This window comes from Trichosurus vulpecula, chromosome 3 (genome assembly GCF_011100635.1).
Source record: "Trichosurus vulpecula isolate mTriVul1 chromosome 3, mTriVul1.pri, whole genome shotgun sequence".
In the NCBI taxonomy this organism is placed as follows: Eukaryota; Metazoa; Chordata; class Mammalia; order Diprotodontia; family Phalangeridae; genus Trichosurus; species Trichosurus vulpecula.
In genome coordinates, this window is record NC_050575.1 from 292,084,731 (window position 1) to 292,106,394 (window position 21,664).

General features: G+C 38.0%; 1 protein-coding gene across 1 annotated transcript in view; it reads right to left on the bottom strand.

The window, feature by feature from the left end:
• KIF13B (kinesin family member 13B) overlaps positions 1-21,664 on the bottom strand; it is a 248,738-nt gene that overhangs the window by 67,810 nt on the left and 159,264 nt on the right. The window contains exons 22-29 of the mRNA XM_036752476.1: positions 13,807-13,977; positions 12,137-12,294; positions 9,657-9,789; positions 6,607-6,753; positions 5,313-5,342; positions 1,976-2,075; positions 1,369-1,495; positions 554-609 (exon numbers count right to left, since the gene is read on the bottom strand). Of these exons, the coding sequence (XP_036608371.1) occupies positions 554-609; positions 1,369-1,495; positions 1,976-2,075; positions 5,313-5,342; positions 6,607-6,753; positions 9,657-9,789; positions 12,137-12,294; positions 13,807-13,977 (922 nt within the window). The remainder of the gene's footprint in view (positions 1-553; positions 610-1,368; positions 1,496-1,975; positions 2,076-5,312; positions 5,343-6,606; positions 6,754-9,656; positions 9,790-12,136; positions 12,295-13,806; positions 13,978-21,664) is intronic.

The following is a 21,664-nucleotide window of genomic DNA, read 5'->3' on the forward strand; positions in this document are numbered from 1 at the left end:
AGTAATCAAGTGCCTTTGATTAAGTCTTACTAGGTGTAAAGCCCCAGGCCCACACCTTTTTGCTGATTAGATGTGATGCCTTCGGGCCCTAAGAAGGGTATATAAACTCAGAGGTTGGCATTTTGTTTGGGGCTCTCACTCACTGGAAGAGTGTTGGCATGGAGACTCTGGGTAGCGCCTGGAGCCCCCTGGCTTTGAAGAAAACCCAGATGTTGGTGCTTCTCTTTTTGGTAATTATGTATGTGGTGTCTTGATCAGACAAAGCCTGTCTGTTGAATTGTGTTATTTGATCTGTTGATATTTTCTGTTTGCAATTCTGGCTATATTTGTTCTGAAGTTCAGGGTACTGGCTTTTCCCCCTGAACTAAGTGAATGAGATATGTATGTTTGATAAAAGTGAGATCGTTAACCCCTTAAGGTTGCTTTCCTTAGAAAAGCAGATCAAAGAACAAGAGCTGGCAGCTACCCACAGTAGCTGCTAGCAACATTGTTACATCATACTAAAACACCTCACTACCCATGAAAAACAGACCCCTGAAAACACCAAACTTACCACTCAAGTCAAGAAATATGACAGGAATATGAGTTTCCATACCAAGCACTGGGGTCCTAGGACATAAGAGAAAGTGGCATTTTAAATGAAGCCGGTTTAATGAGCAGCATGTCCTTCAGGACACAGACTTAGAAAACATCCAGTGCTATTGCGGGTCAGGTCAGCGGTAACCTTGAGCATTGGTTTTTACTATAATTTACCATTACTAACGCTGCAAGGACCTCAGGGGAACAGCTTCTTCCTTTTCACCAGCTCACGCCCATGTAATTTTCATATCCTCTGAGAGGACCTGCTCTTTATAAGAAACATGTGTCTTCTTATAATAGGAGCCCTTTCCTTTGCTGATTCTTTTATACAAATTCAGAGAGATTTCCATATGGTTTAATTTAACTGTTTTTACTATTTCTAAAAGGACACAGAGTATCTGCTGACTCAACAGCTTAAGCTTTCCCCAAACCAAAAGCTCCTGGAGACATAATTTTATTATGACCAAGCAGGCTTTTAAGTGAATGAACCCAGTAATTAACATATTAACTAATTTTTTTAAAGCTAAGTGGAGTGGTACTAAATATTGATTCACATTCTCAGAAGGTCTTAATTACCCTGGTCAATAACAGCATTATTTAATAAAAACATTTTTAGGTTATAGTTATTCAACCTGTGACAATCAGTCATAGTCTCAGAATTTAAACAACTTTTCCACCCTATACTTGTGTGACTCTGCCACAAGAGAAAGCAGCAGCAGAAATCCCATATGAATAAAGACAGAATAGTTACTGTTCAGGATTTTGAAGGGCCCACTGCTCTGTTCTTACCATTCTGCTGGAGCCCCAGGGATACCACTGCCGGCAGATGGGACCATGACGGCATTCCTTTCCTCAGTTAAAGTCAACCTCATTTCTAGAAGCTGAGCTTCCCTGTCAGCGTCATCTTCTGTTTTATCTGTGGTAGCAGGACAGAACATCAAAAAAGACAATCTCACAGGCCACTTTCACTTGAGGCACAACTGTTCTGCTGCAGTCTAGGCCCCGGCACAAGCCATCTCCTCCCTCACAAGCTCAAACATGCCCTCTCAGAGAGGACTTCTCCAGTTCATGGAAGGTTTCCAAGTTGGAGAAGTTGTACAAGACAGAGTCTCTCTTACCCAGAGAACTGTAATTATAGTACTTTTCAGGGGAAAATCTGCTTTTGAACTGATATATTCCTAACTATAAAGGTGAAACCTTTATTTTTTTTTTAGGCCTGAAATACAAGTAACTAACAGGTTGAGTGAACCTCTCTGAGAAGATATGATACAAATAAAACAAGGGTATCCCTGACTTGTTCCAAGTCATTTCATTTACCTGGGTCTTGATTCAAACAGCCACCAGTGGGAATAATACCATTCATTAAGAAAAATATCCCTAATTGTGCTTTTCTTACCAGGCTTACTGACAAGCTTTTGTAGTTGTTGGTCCAAGTATTCTTGACGTTTGGTTAGTGTGTTCAGCCATTTTCGACGTAGTCTCTCCAAATCCCTATCCTGAAAGCAGAGGTAAATCAGAGTGCACATGATAACATTTTCTAGTCAAAGCTAGTTTATTTTGCCTTGTGGTAGAATGTAGTGTAACTGTGATCCCTTGTACAATGTTCTAGTCTTTACCCCACAAGTGAGTCATAGAATATTAGAGCTGGAAGGTGGCATCTCATCCGCAGGCTTCACTCACAGAGAAACAGGGAGTTCTGGCCAGAGAGACTATAACCCTCATGTGCTGAGTTCTGTCTACTCGACCATGCTACCTGCTTTGATCCCAGTACAATTTTTTTTTCAGCCTTAGTCATACCAGAGCATCTTAGAAGTTATAGTATCAAAAGAGATGCCAAGACTTGTTCCTATGGCATATCCTTTGGAACCAAGGTCAGTTGCCTTTCTAACAACTCAAGAGATGGGGCTTCAAGCTTTTTAGAATCTTCAAAATCTTCTAACATCTTTTGTCCTTACTGTCACTTCAGAATGCCTTTTACTAAATCAATTCATTATTCTGGAAAATTTTCTTAAAAACTACTGCAAACCATACATGTGTCTTATTATACTATGAATCCTGAGAAGTCTTGAAGCAGAAATCAGATGCTCACTTTCCAGGCATGTTGTAGAAAGGATGGCTGTCCTGGACAGGAGGCTGAATTTGGCCACACTGAATAACTCTCAAAATTCTAGGAATTTCCATTCTAGGAATGTCTCACTGGTTTTGGCCACTTTGTGCTACATCCATAACATAGTACATCACTATTTGAGTTGAATGAGAATAGCCTACCCAAAACAAACAACTTACTCCTTAAAGACAGGTAGGTTTTGACCAATGTTGAGGGTGAAAGATGCCAGGTTGTTTTTTTTTTTTTAGTACTAAATAATTGCTCCCTTTCAAGTGAGATTACATTTTTCAGCATTATGATTTCTGTGGAGGGATAAAGAATTATATTCATCTAAGAATCTAATTACTTTTCCTGCCTTATAGGTACATATAACTGGGTACAAAAAGTTTGCTAATCTTAAAAATAATCAAATTTATAAAACAGTGATTTATAAAATCTAAGGATAAACAATTTTCATGTTGGAGATACTCATAATAACTATCATACTAAAATGTACTTTTTCTGAAAGATAATATAATTTTTTAGTAACTTTTTAGTACTCAAAGCAATAGTCTCAGAAATATGGGGATGGCAGAAAGGATAAGATGATATAATACATGCTGGCTAATATGACATTCTCTTGACCATGGAGATCTCAAATAATAAAGCATATTTATACTTTGCCAATACAACTACAGTAAATTCAAAATAATCATATTAAAAGTTAACAAGGTCCTGAAAATACCTTCTTAATTATCAAATATTAAAGTATACTTAATTTGAATTTAAAGTATATTTTGTCATATTGTAATTCTAGTAATTCATGGATGGTTACAATTGTGAACCTAACATTTGATTAACTAGAACACTTTGTTGCTCAGTCATACCTTAAAAGTTTACAGTATACTGAATATAATATGTGATTCTCCATGTACTCCCCCTATCAGATTACTTAGTCTGAATATAGCTGTTTGGATATTGTCTCCATCCACCAGATTGTGAGCTCCTTGAGGGCAGGCACTGTTTTCACTTTTCTTTGCATCCCCGTATTTAGCATGATGCCTGGCATATACTAGGCACTAAATAAATTTTTAATGGTACTTAGAGAAGAAAAATAATCCCTTCTTTCATCCATGTCATTTTATTAATGCTTCGACTGCAGCAAGTTAGAGATGCTCCAAATGTCACTGATTTACAAATTTGATTATAAGATTAGCAAAAATTTTACATTAATTATTCATTTATTTCACAGAGGACAGCCATTATGTGCAAAACACTCTTATTCTCAGGCTGCTAGAGCTAATGTTTATAGAGTAGCAACAATCATTTATAGAATGCTTTAAAATGTATACAGTCTTTTGCTCATAAGCAAGCCCTCTGTGAGGAAGGCAACAAAAATATATTCTAGTTTAAAGATGAAGAAACAGAGACTCAGAGATATTATGTGGCATGGCTAGGATTCCTAAGGGAAGTGGGCCAGGATGTGGGCCTAGGTCTCCTGATGCCAGTACCCTCTCGGCTTCACCAGGCTGCTTCTGTCATTCAGAAGTATCTCTGCTATCAAAGATGCTACAGGGCAACACCACCCTTCTTGGTGAGAATTTCCATGACCAATGTTAGAAACAACAATAGAGGACAGGGATACATTCTAGGGTGTCAGATTTTTTTAGGAGTAAATTATTCTAAGAAAATAGTGTGAAACATTAAAGAAATAATGTAGATATATATATATTTCCTGGTGCACCTGGTACCTTGGAGTGTAGGGACAGAAGGAGATGATGATCAGTGGATTTGGGTTCTAGTCCTAGTTGAAACTAACAGTAGAAGACAGCCCAACCAATGCTTAAGAAGGGAAAAGAGAGGGAAATAAAACTCTTTCCCAACAAGAGGGGATTTGCCAGGAAGCTTATGATTTTGGGCAAGAGGGAGAAACTAAGTCATGAAGCAATGGAAGAATATGATGGCAAAAAGACAAAAGTTCCCACCCAGCAGTTCAAGGGTTTAGGCCTTTAGCAGTGAAAAGTCCTGGCTAGTCCTTTCCTTACTAAAACAGCAAGGAGCTTTAAGAAATACAGTTGTTGATCTCCTTCCCCATTACATTAAAAGGATTAAATTGGGTTTACTTTTGGAGCCATTTTCTGAGTATGAATAAGATGGTTTTAAGTGCCACCTGCTCTCAACAACCAATTACGATTCCAGAGGACCAGTGAAGCATGCTACCCACATCCTGGTAGGGACGTGGTGGAATAAATATGCTTAATGGGACACACATTTTTGGCTATGGCCAATGTGTTTTGCTTGACTATGCATATCTGTTGCAAGGTTTTTTTCTTTGGGAGGGGAAGAGAGAAAATAAATGCTTTTTAATGGAATAAAATTCATTTGAAACAATCAAAAAATCTGAATATATATCCTCCCTCCCCACCCCCATCTCTCTGCTGGGGCCTAAGACATCTTTAATAGGATAAAAATCTGCTAAGTCCAAAAAAGAGATAAAACATCAAAAATATGAATGTATCTTGAATTAGCTCATTATTCGATCCAATGAGTCCAAGTATGCATAGTTGTCTTTATATAGCATCTAATACTGTACAGCTGAGTACTTAACAATGCATTCTGATAATAAAATGGTGAGCAAAAAGTTTACCTGGTAGCTATCCATGTCGTCTTCTTCCTCCTAAAGGAAAAAAAAATCCATCAATACCTTAAATTTGCCTTATCTATAAAAGGATGGCCTCATTATTTATGGCCTAAGGGGACCATGTGGATTAAAAAGCTGAGTTATTCAATAAGGTATAAAAAAAGATGAGTACACTAGTTTTTAGCTCCTCTTAAAGCATGTGCTGTCAAGTTGGTTTTGCAAGCCTATCTTTTAGCTGAAATGAACTGACCAAATTCAGTCAAACTGAGAGCAGTTATGAGTGAAAAAGAAGCAAAAAAAATCAAAATGCTTTATCATAAATTGTGAATTTATGCACAAACCATAGGGGTAAAAGTTTTAAAAAGCCTGCATGTCCTAAAATTCATTCCATCTTTAAAAGTACCTCTTATTTCCAGCACCTCCCACCCACTCACCTGAGTAGTAATGGGGTGAGAAGCTAACTCCCGTAGGCCCAAAGGGAACAAGGAAGGCTGCAGAGCCAGGGAACAGTAAGAGGGTTCTAGTGCTGATTCTGCAGAGAGCACACTGTGGTTCTGAAGTGTCCATGCCACTGCTTTCCCAGCATATTCCCATAGTTACCAAGGGAACTGTAGCAGTCCCTTTTGAACCACTTATAGAGCCTCACTCAACTCTGACACAGGCTACCTCATTTGTTTTGGCATCCACATAGTGTTGCTCTAACATCAGGTTATAACTTTCTCTTTCCCTGATTTGACTGTGAATCTTTTCACATATTTTATCTCCTTTTAAAGTTAGGTTAATGAAATTTCTAATTTGATTAATTTACTTTCCTCTTTGGCCCTTAAGGATTTTTTGTTTCCTGAAGCTCTGAATTAAATGGCTGAGCTTCTAACGAGAAGGTAAGGAACACTTATCAGGCCTTCTCCAGGAACCTGTATGGGATTTTCCCTGCTGGGTTTATATCCTCACTCACTAGAGGAAATTAAGTGCCTACTGGCAATTAGTTTGAATAATCCAGTAGGAGGTAGATGCACTGGGTTGGGGAGATCTGACAAGACTGATCACTATGAGAAACTTGAGTTTCTGGCAGCTGAAATGATTTAACTCTCCTTTTGCCATCATTCCTGGTGGTCCCTAGACTCTAGCAAACTGATTTCATCAAAATGCTACAAACTAAAAAGACATGTAAGGAAAATAAGACCATACAATGACAGAAGCATCCTCAGAAGGATAGTTTTCTAGGATGTTCTAGTGATGACCTTGAGTGTATTTTCTGACTATTTTTCCAATGAGAATCTTAAAACACAATGGCACTTACATGGAAGATCTCATGAGTCTTCAGGGATCGCAGAGGTCTTATTTTTACACATCCTACACCAACAGATATTATGGATTCCTCCATTAATGGTAAAGTTCCAGACTCCTGCACAGACTTCACTTCAACTTGAATTCGTCGTGACTGCCCCTATGTCAGAGACAATTTAAAAATCAAAGATCCTAAATCATCAAAAGACTTAGTATGGAGAGACCTCTACAGGTAGAAGTTCAGAAGACTCTGCTGGCTTGGAATCACTGAACATTTCAAAAAGTAAAAACTATATCCTTAAAAAATGAGGATGTAGCAAGAACAATCAGTGAGGAAAAGCAACTCACTTCAAGAGTAAGTTCTTAGTAGGCAAGGCTAGTACTGTGAGATTTGTGCATATTTTCCAAGAAACAGGATCTTAAAAGAAAACATTCCAAATTATACTCTTCAAAATTAGCTTATAATTTTAGAAACCTCAAAATAGAAATGAGAAAAAAAGCATATGAATCTACAGTTTCAAGCAAGCTGGCTGCCTCCCTCTCCAACAGTCTTTAGTTGCCTAGGGCTTTGTCTTATCATGAAAATCAAGTTGGGCACTGATTGATCCTACCAAGCTTGATTTGGACAGATGGGATACAGATGACTCTTGATTTAATATTTATCCATGCATATTATATCAAATGTTCTGCAAAAAAAAAAACCTAAGAAAATAAAATTTGATAATGGCCTCACATAGTTTAGTTCATATTCAAAGAGCTATAACAGTGCTTTATTGTTGGGGTTTCGGGAAGAGGGGCTGAGGGGAAAAGGGAAGTTTGGCGAAACAAAAAAACCTGACCTACCACAAGAGAGTAAACTACATTTTAATTTAAAAATAGGAGGCTGTGTTAGTTTTCTTCCCTGCATTGCACATAAAATGACAGACTTCAGACCCTAATACATGAGCTACATAATGGACCTAAAAATTCAATTCCCAAACTGGGCAAAACTGCATTTACCAAAACTGAAAATTCTCAATTTGAAAATCCTCTAAACAACATTTAAGCAAAGCCCAAATTAGCTACTAAGCGCTATGAATATGATGTGAATTTTACTAAATAACTGTCCAGCTCTAGTCCCTAAACTTCTTGATCTAAACTTTTCTGCTTAATTTTTTAAAGCCCTTCCCAACCTTACCCCACCTTTTTTCTAGTCTCAGTGTATATTACTTTCCTCCCTGTACCCTGAAATGGCTTCCTTATATTCACAAACAATATTCCACCTGAGATCTCAGCGTCTCTGACCTGGATGCGCCTGCCTCCCCCACCTGCAATGCATGCCCCTCTCACCTGGGCCTCACACTCACAGCAGACCTCTATTTTTCCACTTTTGTGTTCTTCCTGTTCCTCCCCCAAGTGCTAGTGCTCTCCCTGTCAAGAATTTTGTAGTTAAATACTTTGTCATATGTGCATTCATTCTCTTTGTATTGATTCCATATAGACTTACATATGTATTTGTCTCCCTCATAAGGATGTAATGCTTCTTGCAAGTAGGGACTTTTTCATTCATTCAATATGTCCAGAACAGGAGGGCGCAGCTACCAGTGAGGAGGTCAAATTTAAAGGCTAGGTATTTCTCATAACTAGTATTCTAATAACCAAACTGAAGCTACTGCCTCCAATCTTCTTCTGATTCAACCAATTCTGTATGGTTACCAGAACAATTCTTGTAAACAAAGTTTTCATTATCCCACTCTCCAGTAACAAAGCTGCAACAGCATTCAATGCCCTCCAAAGTGGCCCACACATACTTCTCTAACTCAACCCCTTCTGTTAATGTCCAATTCTTCCTATTTGCTCCCCTATACCCACAGTCTCTATGTTTTAATTCAGGCTGTTTCTCCTACATGAAATATCAAAACACAATTAAAAACTCACTTCCTTCTGAAAGTTTTCCTTAAGTTTCTCTGCTTATTTGCAACATATGATCTTTCACCACTTATTTAAGAACTAACCATAAAGTTAACAAGAAGTGACTCTCAGAGCTAGAGATGGTACATTCTAATGCTTGCCTTTAGGGATCTACATTTAATGCTTCCAGGACAGACAGTTGAGGTCTCTCTTCCTGAAGACCTTTAAGTAATTCTTTAGTCTTCCTGGGCCTAAATACCTTCATAAATAAAATAAGGGAGTTTCACTAGATTTCTTACAGTTCTAAAGCTCTAGCATTCTAGGGACTCTCACAGTACTCAAATTCTACCTTAAGTCCAAAACCCATTATCTCCTGTTTAGGTTTCTGAGGGCACACAAAAAATAACTCCCTCAGCATCTCTCCTCACAAAGCCATTTACATTCATCGAGGCGCTCTTTTCTTCCCTTTAATCCTTTTTCTTAAGATGTCTTTTCTATTTATTGAATCATTTTCATCTCTACTTCTCCAGACCCGCTCTAATTTCTCAATGTGGTTACCAGAAGACAATAAAATATTCTAATAAAAACCTCACTACTGCCTATGTAACAGAAAGCTTATTTCCTAACCTTATAAGCTTTTAATATTGCTTTTAATAGTATCTTGCGGCTCCCCTTCCCCATGTGGCAATATACTACAGATGAATTTTTTCCAGTTATTTTTCCACTATAACATTTTGCCCCTGTTGATACTCTATTTGTTAGTTATTTACTCCAGGTTATTATGCTGTAATCTCCTTGAAGGCAAGGAAGAAATTTTATTTCTTATTATACCTTTTCTGTAAATAGCATATAACTTTTCAACAAATGGTGATAAATAGAAGCTCTTGTAACTATTATAGAAAACGCAACGAAAGAGGATTGAGTAGATGTCAACTAAAGAGAAGTACCTTGGCCAAACTGACTATTATTTTTTTGCACCCCTAGTGTTTAGCACAGTGTTTGGCACATAGAAGGTACTTAATACCTGTTTAACAACTGACTTTCTTTTTCAAATTTTTCATCTACATAACACTAATCAACTCAGTTTAAAGCAGACAAAATCTGAAAGAGAGCTTTGTTTCAGCAAAGAAAACAATATTAACATTTCTATCATTCTGGTTCCAATCATCTTACCTGCCGTAGCTGGAAAATACCTCCGGTCTGTACATCCTTTGCAGGAATCACTTCCACTGGACAGTATTCTCCATTTTCATTCTGTTCCAGAATTTGAACCCAGAATTCTACTTTTCTGGTGACTTCACTCCATCTAACAAACATTTAAGAACTTTAAAATCAGATTTTTCATTTTACAAAATGTTTTATTTAAGCAGACAAAGTAATATTACTGTCTAAAACAAAAATCTACAATCACCCATACAATATCCATATGATCAAAAAATAATGATTCTCTGAAACAAAGTTATATAGACTCTACATTTAAGCATGGAAATTTGCAATAACACTAATATTCCAAAGGACACACAATTTGGTACAATGTCTGGCTTTTTGAAGAACGTCGCACAGACGCCAGTATCATGTAATGGAAAAAGCAGCGAATATGGCATCACAGAATCTGAATTTTAATCTGCTACCTACCTATGTGTTCTTGAGGCAGTCAACATCACAAGCAATCAATATAATAGTCTTTAAAATGACAAAGTTAGAGCTCTAATGTCTCATCTGCAACTAAATCCTAGAATTCTAGGATCAAAGAGTTGACAACTGAAACGGGACACTTTTAGAAGTTCCCATGAAATCTAGATGGGTAATCTTATGGTTTAAGAGTTTAACTATTTTTTCAGAGAACAAGTTATTGATGATATTTACTAGTTAGCAGAAGAGTCCATACACTACAGTAAGGGAAGATATTTTCACAGCTGAACTCATTTTATAAGTCTACTAGGAAACAATTACATCAGAATTAATACCTCAGCAAAAAAAGATTTCTGAGTTGGTAACAAATTGATGTAAAAGTATCACTTTTAAAACTTGTTCTTTTAGCTATTTTTCAGAGAGACAGAATAACTATATCTAGTTCAACAGTCACTCAAAAATCTTAAATACCTTAAATTAGAGTGGATATAAGATTAGGAGGGACAAGCAACATATTAAACAAAATCAACCAAGGCCCTTTGTGGTTAAATGATCTGACCAAAGTTATTAAGTCAACAACCCTGGACTCATTCTTGGCTTCTCCCTCCACATCAATCCCTACATGCAATCAAGTGCCAACATTTGTCCCCTTCATCGCCATTTTTCAGGTTATACTGCCTATTCAGTCCAGGTCAACACTGCTCTCTTAGGCTACTGTAATAGCCTCCTAATGGACCTTCCTGCCTCTAGTCTTTATTCTTTCCAATCTATCCTCTACACAGCTACCAAAATGATAATCTTCAAACACGGATCAGACCAGGTCTCCCACAGAACAAAAAATTTTAGTAGCTCCCCATTGCCTCTAGGATAAGACACAAATTTTTCAGTCTGGCATTTAAAGTCCTCTACAATCTTCTTCTCACTTACCTTTCCAGTTCTGTTTCATTTTATTCACTTCACAAGATCTCTGTCCTGATCGAACTGTCCTGTAAGCTTGTCCCTCTATACGACACTCCATTGACCATCTCTGTACCTTGTGTGAAAGTGGTGCTCCATGTTTGAAATGCATTTCCGCCTTACAGAATCCCTAGCTGCCTAAGAAGCGCAGCTTGGGTGCCAGCTACCCTTCTGCATGATGACTTTCTTGATAATGCCAGTTATTAGCACCCTGTCCCTCTTCAAATTACTTTTTGTTTGCTTGTGGGCATGTCATATCCCCGATAGACTATAAATACTTTGAAGCAAAGAAATTTGGGGGTTTTGTCTTTGTATCCTTAGTGCCTAATACAGTATATTACATATAACTGGTACTTAGTAATAATTGTTTGCTGAATTGAAAAATGAATTAAGAGTCAGAAACAAATCTATATGGTAACTTCTAGTTGATACTCACAAAAACATACTTCCTTCAATTCCCAAACAAAATTTGTTGCTCAAAACGGAATTTATTTAACCATAACGAGATATGTAGAAACATAAATTTCTTTGGATGCCTTCTTATAATTAGGACAGAGTTCTGATCAACAATCAAATCCAACTCCCTTCACACAGACTGCTTGAATGCATGAGAGTAAGAGGTTTCCAAATAAAGCTCAATTAGTTAACATGAAATCAAGTGCAGAAGTTGCAGTGCTCTCTTAAGAGGTTGTTAATTACAAAACAATTCCCAATAAGTTCCCTAGCCAACCTTAAACCATTAACCACTCCATCTGAAACACCTGCTCAATTCACTTTTTTTGTAATTGTTCTTTAAAGCATATTTCCTCTAGGAAGATTAATCTTCTGGAGAGGATCTTAATCATGACTTAAAATGGATTCCATTTTTCTGAATATCCCACCTTCCTACAGTATCTTCATTACACCATTTTAGCACTAGTTCTATTTCAAATGCTGGGGTACACTGATGATTCCTTGCTGAATGATGGTCATCAGAAATGCAGTACTGGCCCTTCATGGTGAACTTAAAATAATGTCTTGTGGTTTGTTTTTTTTTATAATAGAATCAGACATTTGAAAATCACCTATCCCGGAGACTCCGTGTTTTGGCTTGGATGATTCCCAAATCCCAAAGAGCTGGGTTTTTTCGAGGATCAGTCACCTTGTGGCCATATACTTCAATTGCCAAAGCCCCTTCAGAAAGATATTCAATAAAATCTTCAGAGATGTTGACAGAAAACTCCTACACAGAACAGAAGAGGTTGGTTAATGAAAAAAGCAGCTTTGTTCTCTCCCTAAAAATCCTATTATTGCTCAAGCCTGATCTGTAATGCATTCTTTAGTATGGGGTACAGTAACAGAAAAAAATGTCAGGTGTTTCTTCCAAATGACCTCAAATACCTCACATTAAAAAATATGTGTACATATGTTCACGTACACACACACACACACACGCACACACACAAACTATACCTTTTCAACAACAAAACCTTGGTGCTTAACAGATTTGAACCACATCTGATGTTTATTTTGCATGGAGCTGTTCTTTTAAAATGGCATAAGAAAACAAGAATAATTACAAAAACCAAATATGGCAAGAATAAGCCAAAAGATTGTGAATATGAGTTGACAATGTGTTGTTCTAGTTATCAGGAATAATCCATCCTAATGATGGAAGCAAACACGCAGAATTGCCAAAACCACAGAAAAGTGCTGAAATCCTAACTCCCAGCTCTATGCACAAAACAGAGAAATGAGTTTTACCTAAGGTGTCCCATCAACATATCAAGGAACAAGTGATCTCATCAGTGGGGATCAATCACTAATGCTGATCAGAACTCACTTGTCATATGGTAAATAAGTCTTCAAGAGCTGCCTTGGGATCAGAGAGGTTAAGGAATGTGCTAGAGCTAATGCATGTCAAAGGTAGGACTTGAACACTAGGACCTACATTCTATCGACTGTGCTGTGGTGTCTAAGATAAGTAAGAGAGCAGTTCTCAAACTTGTTAGTCTCAGGACCCCTTACCACTTACGAAAATTACTGAGGAAGGAATCTCCCCAAAAGTTGTGTATATGTGGGTTATACTTATTGATACTTACTGTACTATAAATTAAGATAGATTATTAGTATTATTATAAAAATAGTTTTGACCTCTTGGAACCACTCAAAAGGTCTTGGGGACTCTCAGAGGTCCCCAGACCACACTTTGAGAACTGCTAATATGACATGAAGTATTTAAAGAAGTAAAAGTTAGGGCAGCTAGGTGGCACAGTGAGTAGAGCACTGGAGTCAGGAGGACCTGAGTTCAAATCTAGCCTCAGACACTTGACACACTTACTAGCTGTGTGACCTTGGGCAAGTCACCTAACCCTAACTGCCCTGCCTTCCCCCCTCCAAAAAATTAAAAATAAAAGATTACTCTTAAAAAATAAAGAAGTGAAAATTTCTTAATAATAAAGTGTGCTAAATGCAAAATGGGTGAAAAAAGAAAGTGGTGCAATTTCTCTTTTGGAAGACCTTTTAACATGTGCTGGTGCCAAATTATTTCCAAGAAGTCAAGTTTGTACACACACACACACACAGGAGATGGAGTAAACGGGACCAGTTGGTAACTGAACATCATTCTCACCTTAACTAATCAAAGGAGAGAAGAACACACACACACACACACACACACACACACACACACACACACACACAGCATTTCTGTTAGTAGTCTTAAAATCAAGCAAGTCTGAAAAACCAAAATTACATTGCAGTGGTCGAAGACCACCATGCACTGAGGCTCTTTGCTGACAGGAGAAGATGATGTGTCTACTTCAGGTGCAACAACAACCGGTTCCTGCTGATCCCAGAAGCTGTATTTGCAGAACACAAAATTGGAGAGGTGTTGTGGCAAACCTGTAGCTTGAAGTATTTTAACCTGTAGGAAAAAAGAATTTTTCAAAATCAGTAAAGTCAAGGCAAAAAGCATGGCAAGAAAACGCAGAAGTTAAGTGTTAGAAGAGTTTTCTTCTAGTCAAGTTGTAGCATTGTGCTATAATGGTAAAAGCGGAGGAAGAGGAATGAGGAAACCTGGGTTTTAGTTGATGACGTATTACTGATTAGCTGTTACTCTGCCCAGAGTAAATAATTAACCTGTAACATCTAGGTCAAAAAAAGGAGATCACCTCCTGACCATGCCTATACCTTAGGATTTTTGTGAAGATGAAACTGAAAAAGTAAAAATGCTACATAATGCATAGTAATGTTTTAAAATATAAATGTTTAAATTTGTTTTTCAGTGGAATGGAGGTGACAAATGTTAGCATACATGTATATGTTTTTGCATATATATGTATATATGCATATGTATGCACATATGTGTGTGTGTGTATATAAAACAAACCTACAGAGGTATACACACGAGGACAAACTACACTATAGTGTAGTCAGAGGCCAGACTGCAAGGAGTATTGGGTCTGATCATAGAAATCACATTTTAAGAAGGAGATAGGGAAAAATTGAATGTGTACAAGATGACTGAAGGAAAGCTAGTAAGAGTGCTGAAAACCACGCAGTAAGATGATCAAGGGAAGGAACTAGGGATGTCCAACCTGGAGAAGATAAGAAATTAGCAAGAGCAGAATTGCTTTCTTCTAGTAGTAGAAGGACTTGCATGTGAAAGAAAGGTTATTCTACTTTCACATAGAGGATAGACTTATTAGAAGTAGGTAAAAGTTGCAGAGAGGCCAATGGCAGCAAGAAAGAGATTTCCAACAAATGGAGCTATCAAAAAGTTAGAATGAGCTGTCTCGGGAAAAACTGTGCCTCCTCTCTGTCCCCACCCCCGTACCTAGGAGAGATGTTCATTAAATCAGAGGTTCTAAATGAGGGGTCCATGGACATGGATGGCAAAAAATTACATTCTTATTTTCATTAACTTCTAATTGATACTTAACATTTCCTTCAACCATTGAAAGATATTTTTTCTAAGAAGGGTTCCACAAGGCTTCACCAGACTGCCAAGGGGGTCCATGCCACAAAATTGGTTAAGGATTCCTGAGGGAGAAGATGGATGACCTCTTAGAGGAAATGCTATAAGAAGCTATTCCATTCAGATCTGGGTGAGGTCCCCACCAAACTCTGAGATTTATAAATATTAAAAGTTTTATGAGAAAGAAATAATGATGTAGGATATCATGTAAGCAGAGTTATTTAAAAGTTTTCACTTTGGATGAATTTTTTTCAATGCTTCTCTGATGTTAACAGAGCCTAAAGAAACAAGGCTTAAATATGTAGGCTGAATCTAAGAATCTCCCACAGAAAGGTATATCAGCACTTAATGTGGGAGTCATCAGAGTTTTTAGTAATTATTCACTCTTTTAAAAAATTATTTTATTTTTTCCCAATAACATGTAAAGACAATTTTAACCTTCATTTTTTATAATTTTGAATTCCAAATTCTTTGCTCCCCTTCCTCCCCTCCCCCATCATTGAGAAAGCAAGCAATTTGATAAAAGTTATACATGTGCAGTCACATGTATAATTTCCATATTAGTCATGAAAGAAAAAAACAGACCATAAACAAAAACAAAACAAAGAACAATAAAGAAAGTTTAAAAAAAAAAACCCAGCATGCTTTGAACTGAATTCAGGTTTTATCAGTTCCTTCTCTGGAATGGGATAGCATTTTTCATCATAGGTCCTTCAGAGTTGTCTTGGATCTTCGTATTGTTGGGAATAGCTAAATCACTCATAGTTGATCATTATTCAATATTGCTGTTACTTTGTACAATGGTCTGGTTCTGCTCATTTCACTTTATATCAGTTCATATATGTCTTCCCAAGTTTTTCTGAAAGTATCCTGCTTGTCATTTCTTACAGCACAATAGTATTCCATCACAATCATATACCACAGTTCATTCATTCCCCAATTGATGAGCATCCGCTCAATTTCCAGTCCTTGGTTCCACAAAAAGAACTGCTATAAATGTTTTTGTACATATAGCTCCTTGTCATTTTTAAAAAAATCTCTTTGGGATACAAACCTAGTAGTGGTATTGCTAGGTCAAAGGTAATGCGCAGTTTTATAGCCCTTTGGGCATAGTTCCAAATTGCTCTCCAGAATGGTAGGATGTAGTAGCAATTTAGATTTGAAGATATTTCCCACCCATTAACAGGCCATGTGACCTGCTTATTTCACAGGAAGCCTAAGACATATGTGGTGGGAGGAGCTTCCTGACCGGAAAAGGGAGTTATGTCACAGGAAATGCTGAGAGACAGAGAGACAGAGAGAGAGACAGAGACAGAGAGAGAGAGAGAGAGAGAGTAAGAGAGACAGAGAGTGAGAGAGACAGAGAGACAGAGACAGACAGAGTGAGACAGACAGAGGGAAAGTGAGAGAGACTGAGAGGGAGAGCACGAGCGCAGTTATGGCTGCTAATGGCCGCCATCATGATAGTTAGAGCTGAACAGGCTGACTTAGCTGTTCTGTGAATTAGTTTTGGGGAAGACCCCAGCAGGGGGTCAGAGAGGTTGTGGGATGGTGAGGCTCCATGTTGTGATATTATGTATGGAATGTTTTACTGTTCTGATAGATTGGAAAAATGGCTTGTGGGATCTGGTTCTCTGGCATCTGAATAAATGGTTTACTACTTCTACCTTCTCTGTGGAGAGTCTCATATACTTTATGATACAGAATTACACAGGCATTTTGATATTATCATCTACATTGTTATTATTGCCTTACTGATACACAGGATCAGTTCACAACTCCACCAATGGTTCATTAGCATCCAGTTTTCCCTTATCCCCTCCAAGACTTGTCATTTTCCTTTTCTATATTACCAATCTGATAGGTGTGAGGTGGAACCTCAGAATTGTTTTAAATTGCATTTCTCTAATCAGTAGTGATTTGTAGTATCTTTTTCATATGACTATAGATAACTTGATTTCTTCATTTGAAAACTGCCTGTTCATATCCTTTGACTATCAACTGGGGAATGACTTGTATTCTTATAAATTTGATCCAGTTCTCTGTATGTTTGAGAGATGAGGCCTTTATCAGAGAGACTTGGTGTAAAAAAAAAATTTTCCCCAGTTTTCTGCTTTCCTTCTAATATTGGCTTCATTGGGTTTTGTTTTGTATTTTGCAAAAACCCTTTTATTTTAATGTAATAAAAATTATCCATTTTACACCCTGTATTGCTCTCTATATCTTGTTTGGTAATAAATTCTTCCTTTATCCATAGATCTGACAGATAAACTATTCCATGCTCCCTTAATTTGCTTATGATATCACCCTTTATGTCTACCACATGTACTCATTACAACTTTATCTCAGTATATGGTGTGAGGTGTTAGTCTATACCTAATTTCTGCCAAACTGCCAGAAGCTTTTGTCAAATGGTGAGTTCTTCTCCCAAGACTCTAGAATTCTGTACTTATCAAATATAAGATTATTATGGTTATTTCCTACTGTGTATTGTGTACCTAATCTATTTCATGGATATATTTATTCATTCTTTATACAACTGCTAACTTTGGGAGGAAAATTATCATTTTCCCATTAATTGTTTTCAAAGATTTGCTATGTTTAGTAGAGTGAATTACTCTGTAGTGTTGTGTGGACAAAACCTTTCTATGAAATACATTTCCAATTTTAAAAAGTATATCTGTGGGAAAAAATTTCCTTTATATTTAACTTTATAAGACAATATCCAACTGCAAAATCAGGAATATTTTGAGAATATTTTATCCTTAAATCTTTAAGTGCAGTTATAAAAGTCACCAAAAGGTGTCATGATAGTACAGAACTTTCTGTAGGCCCTGCTTACAGGGGAGAATTCAGTAAGATCTACTCTGTAAGGGTTTTTTTTTAATTGCATATTAAGAAATAAGATCAATGTCCTATGACAGACCTGCAATCCCTATCCACTATATTCCTCTTTTTTTCCCTTTTCATATGTGTGTGTGTGTGTGTGTGTGTGTATACATATATATGAAAAGGCTGTGAAATCCACTTATACAGGATATAATTCCACTGTTCAATGGCAAAGATGGCACTTCCCAAATGCAGTAATACTGCCCTTGTGTTTATCCACTCTGGGACTCAAAGCTGATTTTTCTACAATATTCTATCCACAAATCGCTAGTCCCAGGGCTATTTCTAGATTGACTGAACAAAATTAAGAGACACATTCTAAAGATCACAGAAAGAGCTATTTCATTTATGACCGGGTACCTCCTTGGTACAGTGCTTATGTTGTAGGGCCCATCTGAAGCAGCCAAAAGGGCGCATGTCAAGGATTGAAGGAGGACAGCATGGCGAGAGGTAGCACTGCCATGATTCAAACTGCTGAAACCCTTCAGCCAGGCTAAGCACTCTGACACTCTTTCACTCAGAATGTCTGAATCTGTTTGCATTGGCTTGTTTGTGCCTATTTCTCCATCTCCAGAAAAACACTGTTACTTTTGCAGCTCTTCTTGTCTTCCCCCAGGCCCAATCCTGACCCATATTGGAGATATTTCAGCACTTATCACTAGGGTGCAATGCAAGGGTGAGCCTATTAACAGAAGGGAAAAAATGTTCCCTTAAATTGACTAACTCCTCTCCATTCCTTCAACAATTATTTATTAAAGATATCTATAGTCATATGGAAAAATGCTCTAAATCAGTATTCATTAGAGAAATGCAAATCAAAACAACTCTTTGATACAATATCTCTCCTGTCAGATTGGCTAACATGACAAAACAGGAAAATGATATATGTTGGAGAGGATGTGGGAAACTAGGAACACTGTTTCATTGTTGGTGGAGTTGTGAACTGACCCAGCCATTCTGGAGAGCAATTTGGAACTATGCCCAAAGGGCTATAAAAATGTGCATACCCTTTGACTCAGTAATACCACTTCTAGGCCTGTATCCCAAAGAGATCTTACAAGTGGGAAAAGGACCCTGTAATGGCAAGCAAAGTGGGACTTATTGCTGTTTTTTCTTTTGGAATGCTTCTCCATCACTAAGGCAATCAAGTGCCTTTGATTGAGTCTCACCTTTGTTTCAATCAAGACTCTGATTGAATCAAGAGTCTTTGATGACCTGCTTAAGCCACGAGAAAGCCTAAGTCACATGAGTTTGAGTCACACAGTTGTGACGCCCTCTGTGGGCTGACCCTGAAAAAGTGTATATATACTCTGAGGTTAGCATTTTGCTTTGGAGCTCACTCACTGGAAAAGCTTTCCTGTGATTTAGCCAGATGAAACTCTAGGTAGCCATTAAGGAGCCCCCCAGCTTTGAAAACCTAGATGTTGGTGCTTCTCTCTCCAGTAACTATGTATGTATTGCTATGGACAGACAGAAGCCTCATCTGCTGATCTGTGTTATTTGCTCTGTTTATATAATTTCTGCTTGTAATTTCTGTTTGTGTTTTCTCTGAAGTTCAGGGTGCTGACTTTTTCCCCTGAAGTAAGTGAATGATATATGTATGTTTAATTAAAGTGAGATTGTAAACCTCTTAAAGTTGCTTTCCTTAGAAAAGCAGATCAAAGAACCTGTGCTAGCAGCCCTCTTCTGTGCTGGTATTGTTGGTCTTACACCTCCACAGCAGCTGCTAATAGCATTGTTGTTACAGACCTATATGTACAATATTTATAGCAGCTCTTTTTGTGGTGGCAAAGAATTGGAAATCAAGGGGATATCCATCAATTGGGAAATGGCTAAACAAGCTGCGGTATATGAATGTAATGGAATATTATTGTGCTATAAGAAATGAGGAGCAGACAGACTTCATAATAACTGGAAAGACTTACATGACCTCATGCTGAGTGAGGGGAGCAGAACCAGGAGGACATTATACACGATTACAGACACACGGTATCTGTGATGACTAACTTTGATAGACTTGGCTCTTCTCAACAATGCAAGGTTTTAAGACAGCTCCAAAAGATTCATGATGGAAAAAGCTGTCCACATCCAGAGAAAGAACTACGGAGTCTGAATGCAGATTGAGGCAAACTACTTGCTCTCTCTTTTTTTTTTTTCCTTTTTTGGGTTTTGTTTCTTCTTTCTCATGGCTCATTCCATTGGTTATAATTCTTCTTTACAGCTTGCCTATTGTGAAAATAAGTTTAATGTGAAGGTATATGTAGAACCTATATCTGATTACATGCCATCTGGGGGTTGAGAATGGTGGAGAGGGAGGGGGAGTAAATTTGGAACTCAAAAATTTCTGGAACTGAGTGTTGTAAACTAAAAATAAAAAATTTAAAAAAAAAACATCTATTGACTGCCTACAACATACATACGCAGAATGAGAGCCCTATCTGCACTTGGGACAAGTCCCACAAATCACACCAAGGGCAAGCAACACAGTGACCCACAGGATGCCTCAAGGCTACTTTTATAGAGGCTGCCCTTCCACACATACATAATAACTAATAGAACCAGGATTTAAACCCAGATCCTCTGAATGCAAATCCAGCACTCTTTCCAGGGCACCACCTTTCCTCTCTATTTAGCCACCTCATTACACTAGCCAAACTCCTTGGGAACGATTAGTTATGAATGTGCCTAAGATGCTTTTTGGGGGGGGCTGGGTGGAGGGCTAGAGTTGTTCCTATATGAATTTAATAACTCCCTTGGAGTGACAGTCCTTTATATTATTGGATGCTTCTGTTCCACTGCTGATTTTCATTTTAGGGACTCCTGCCTAAACCCTAGGTTTCTAGCATCAGATAGGTATAAAGACAACATTTCAGGGAACAGGAAAGACTTCTGATGAAGAGGATGCAGGGGGTCTATCACAAAGTACACCCAAATTCCCTGCTTCTCTTCCCAGCTACCCCAAGAGGATGTGAGGACTAGTCATGAAGTAGGAAAGGAGGAGCTTCTCAATCTACCTCCGGTCCCCAGGATGCTGTTCCCCAGGAAGGCTCCTTGCTCTTCACTGTCTACAAGGAGGGTCCTGGCTTGCTGAGATTTCCTGGTCCCACCCAGGAGATAATTAAGCTGCTCCTGGAGCAGGCCTCTACTTCCTCCTCTCACATTTCTGTTCTGCCTGACCAGAAGTGCACCCCTGCCCAGACTGTAAGCTCTGGCCTGGCCATTTTTCTGAAACTCATGCAGCCTTCTGTCAGCAGCCCTTTCATTTTCCCAATGTAGGGCAATTCTCTCCCCCCCAATCTTAGGTTGCCCCAGAGGGCAGTGAGGTGGTTCCATAGTGCACACAGCACTGGGTCTGGAGTCAGGAAGACTGATCTTCCAGAGTTCAAATCCAGCCTCAGACACTTAGTAACCATGTGACACTTAACTCTGTTTGCCTCAGTTCCTCATCTGGAGAAGGAAATGGCAAACCACTCCAGTATCTTTGCCAAGAAAATCCCAAATGGAGGTCACAGAGAGGTGGATATGACTGAAATGACTAAATAATAAATTGCCCCACAAGGCACCGGACCTCACCTCCCAGCAGCTTTAGCTTCTCCCACTCTGATGCAGACCAGAAGGCCATGTAATTAAGTTCAACAAACCATTACTGAATAATAAGGGTAAAGTAATCTGGCATATGGAGCTTAGAATTAGAAGATCTGAGTTCAAATCCTAGACCTGTTCCTAAATGACCATGAGCAAAAGT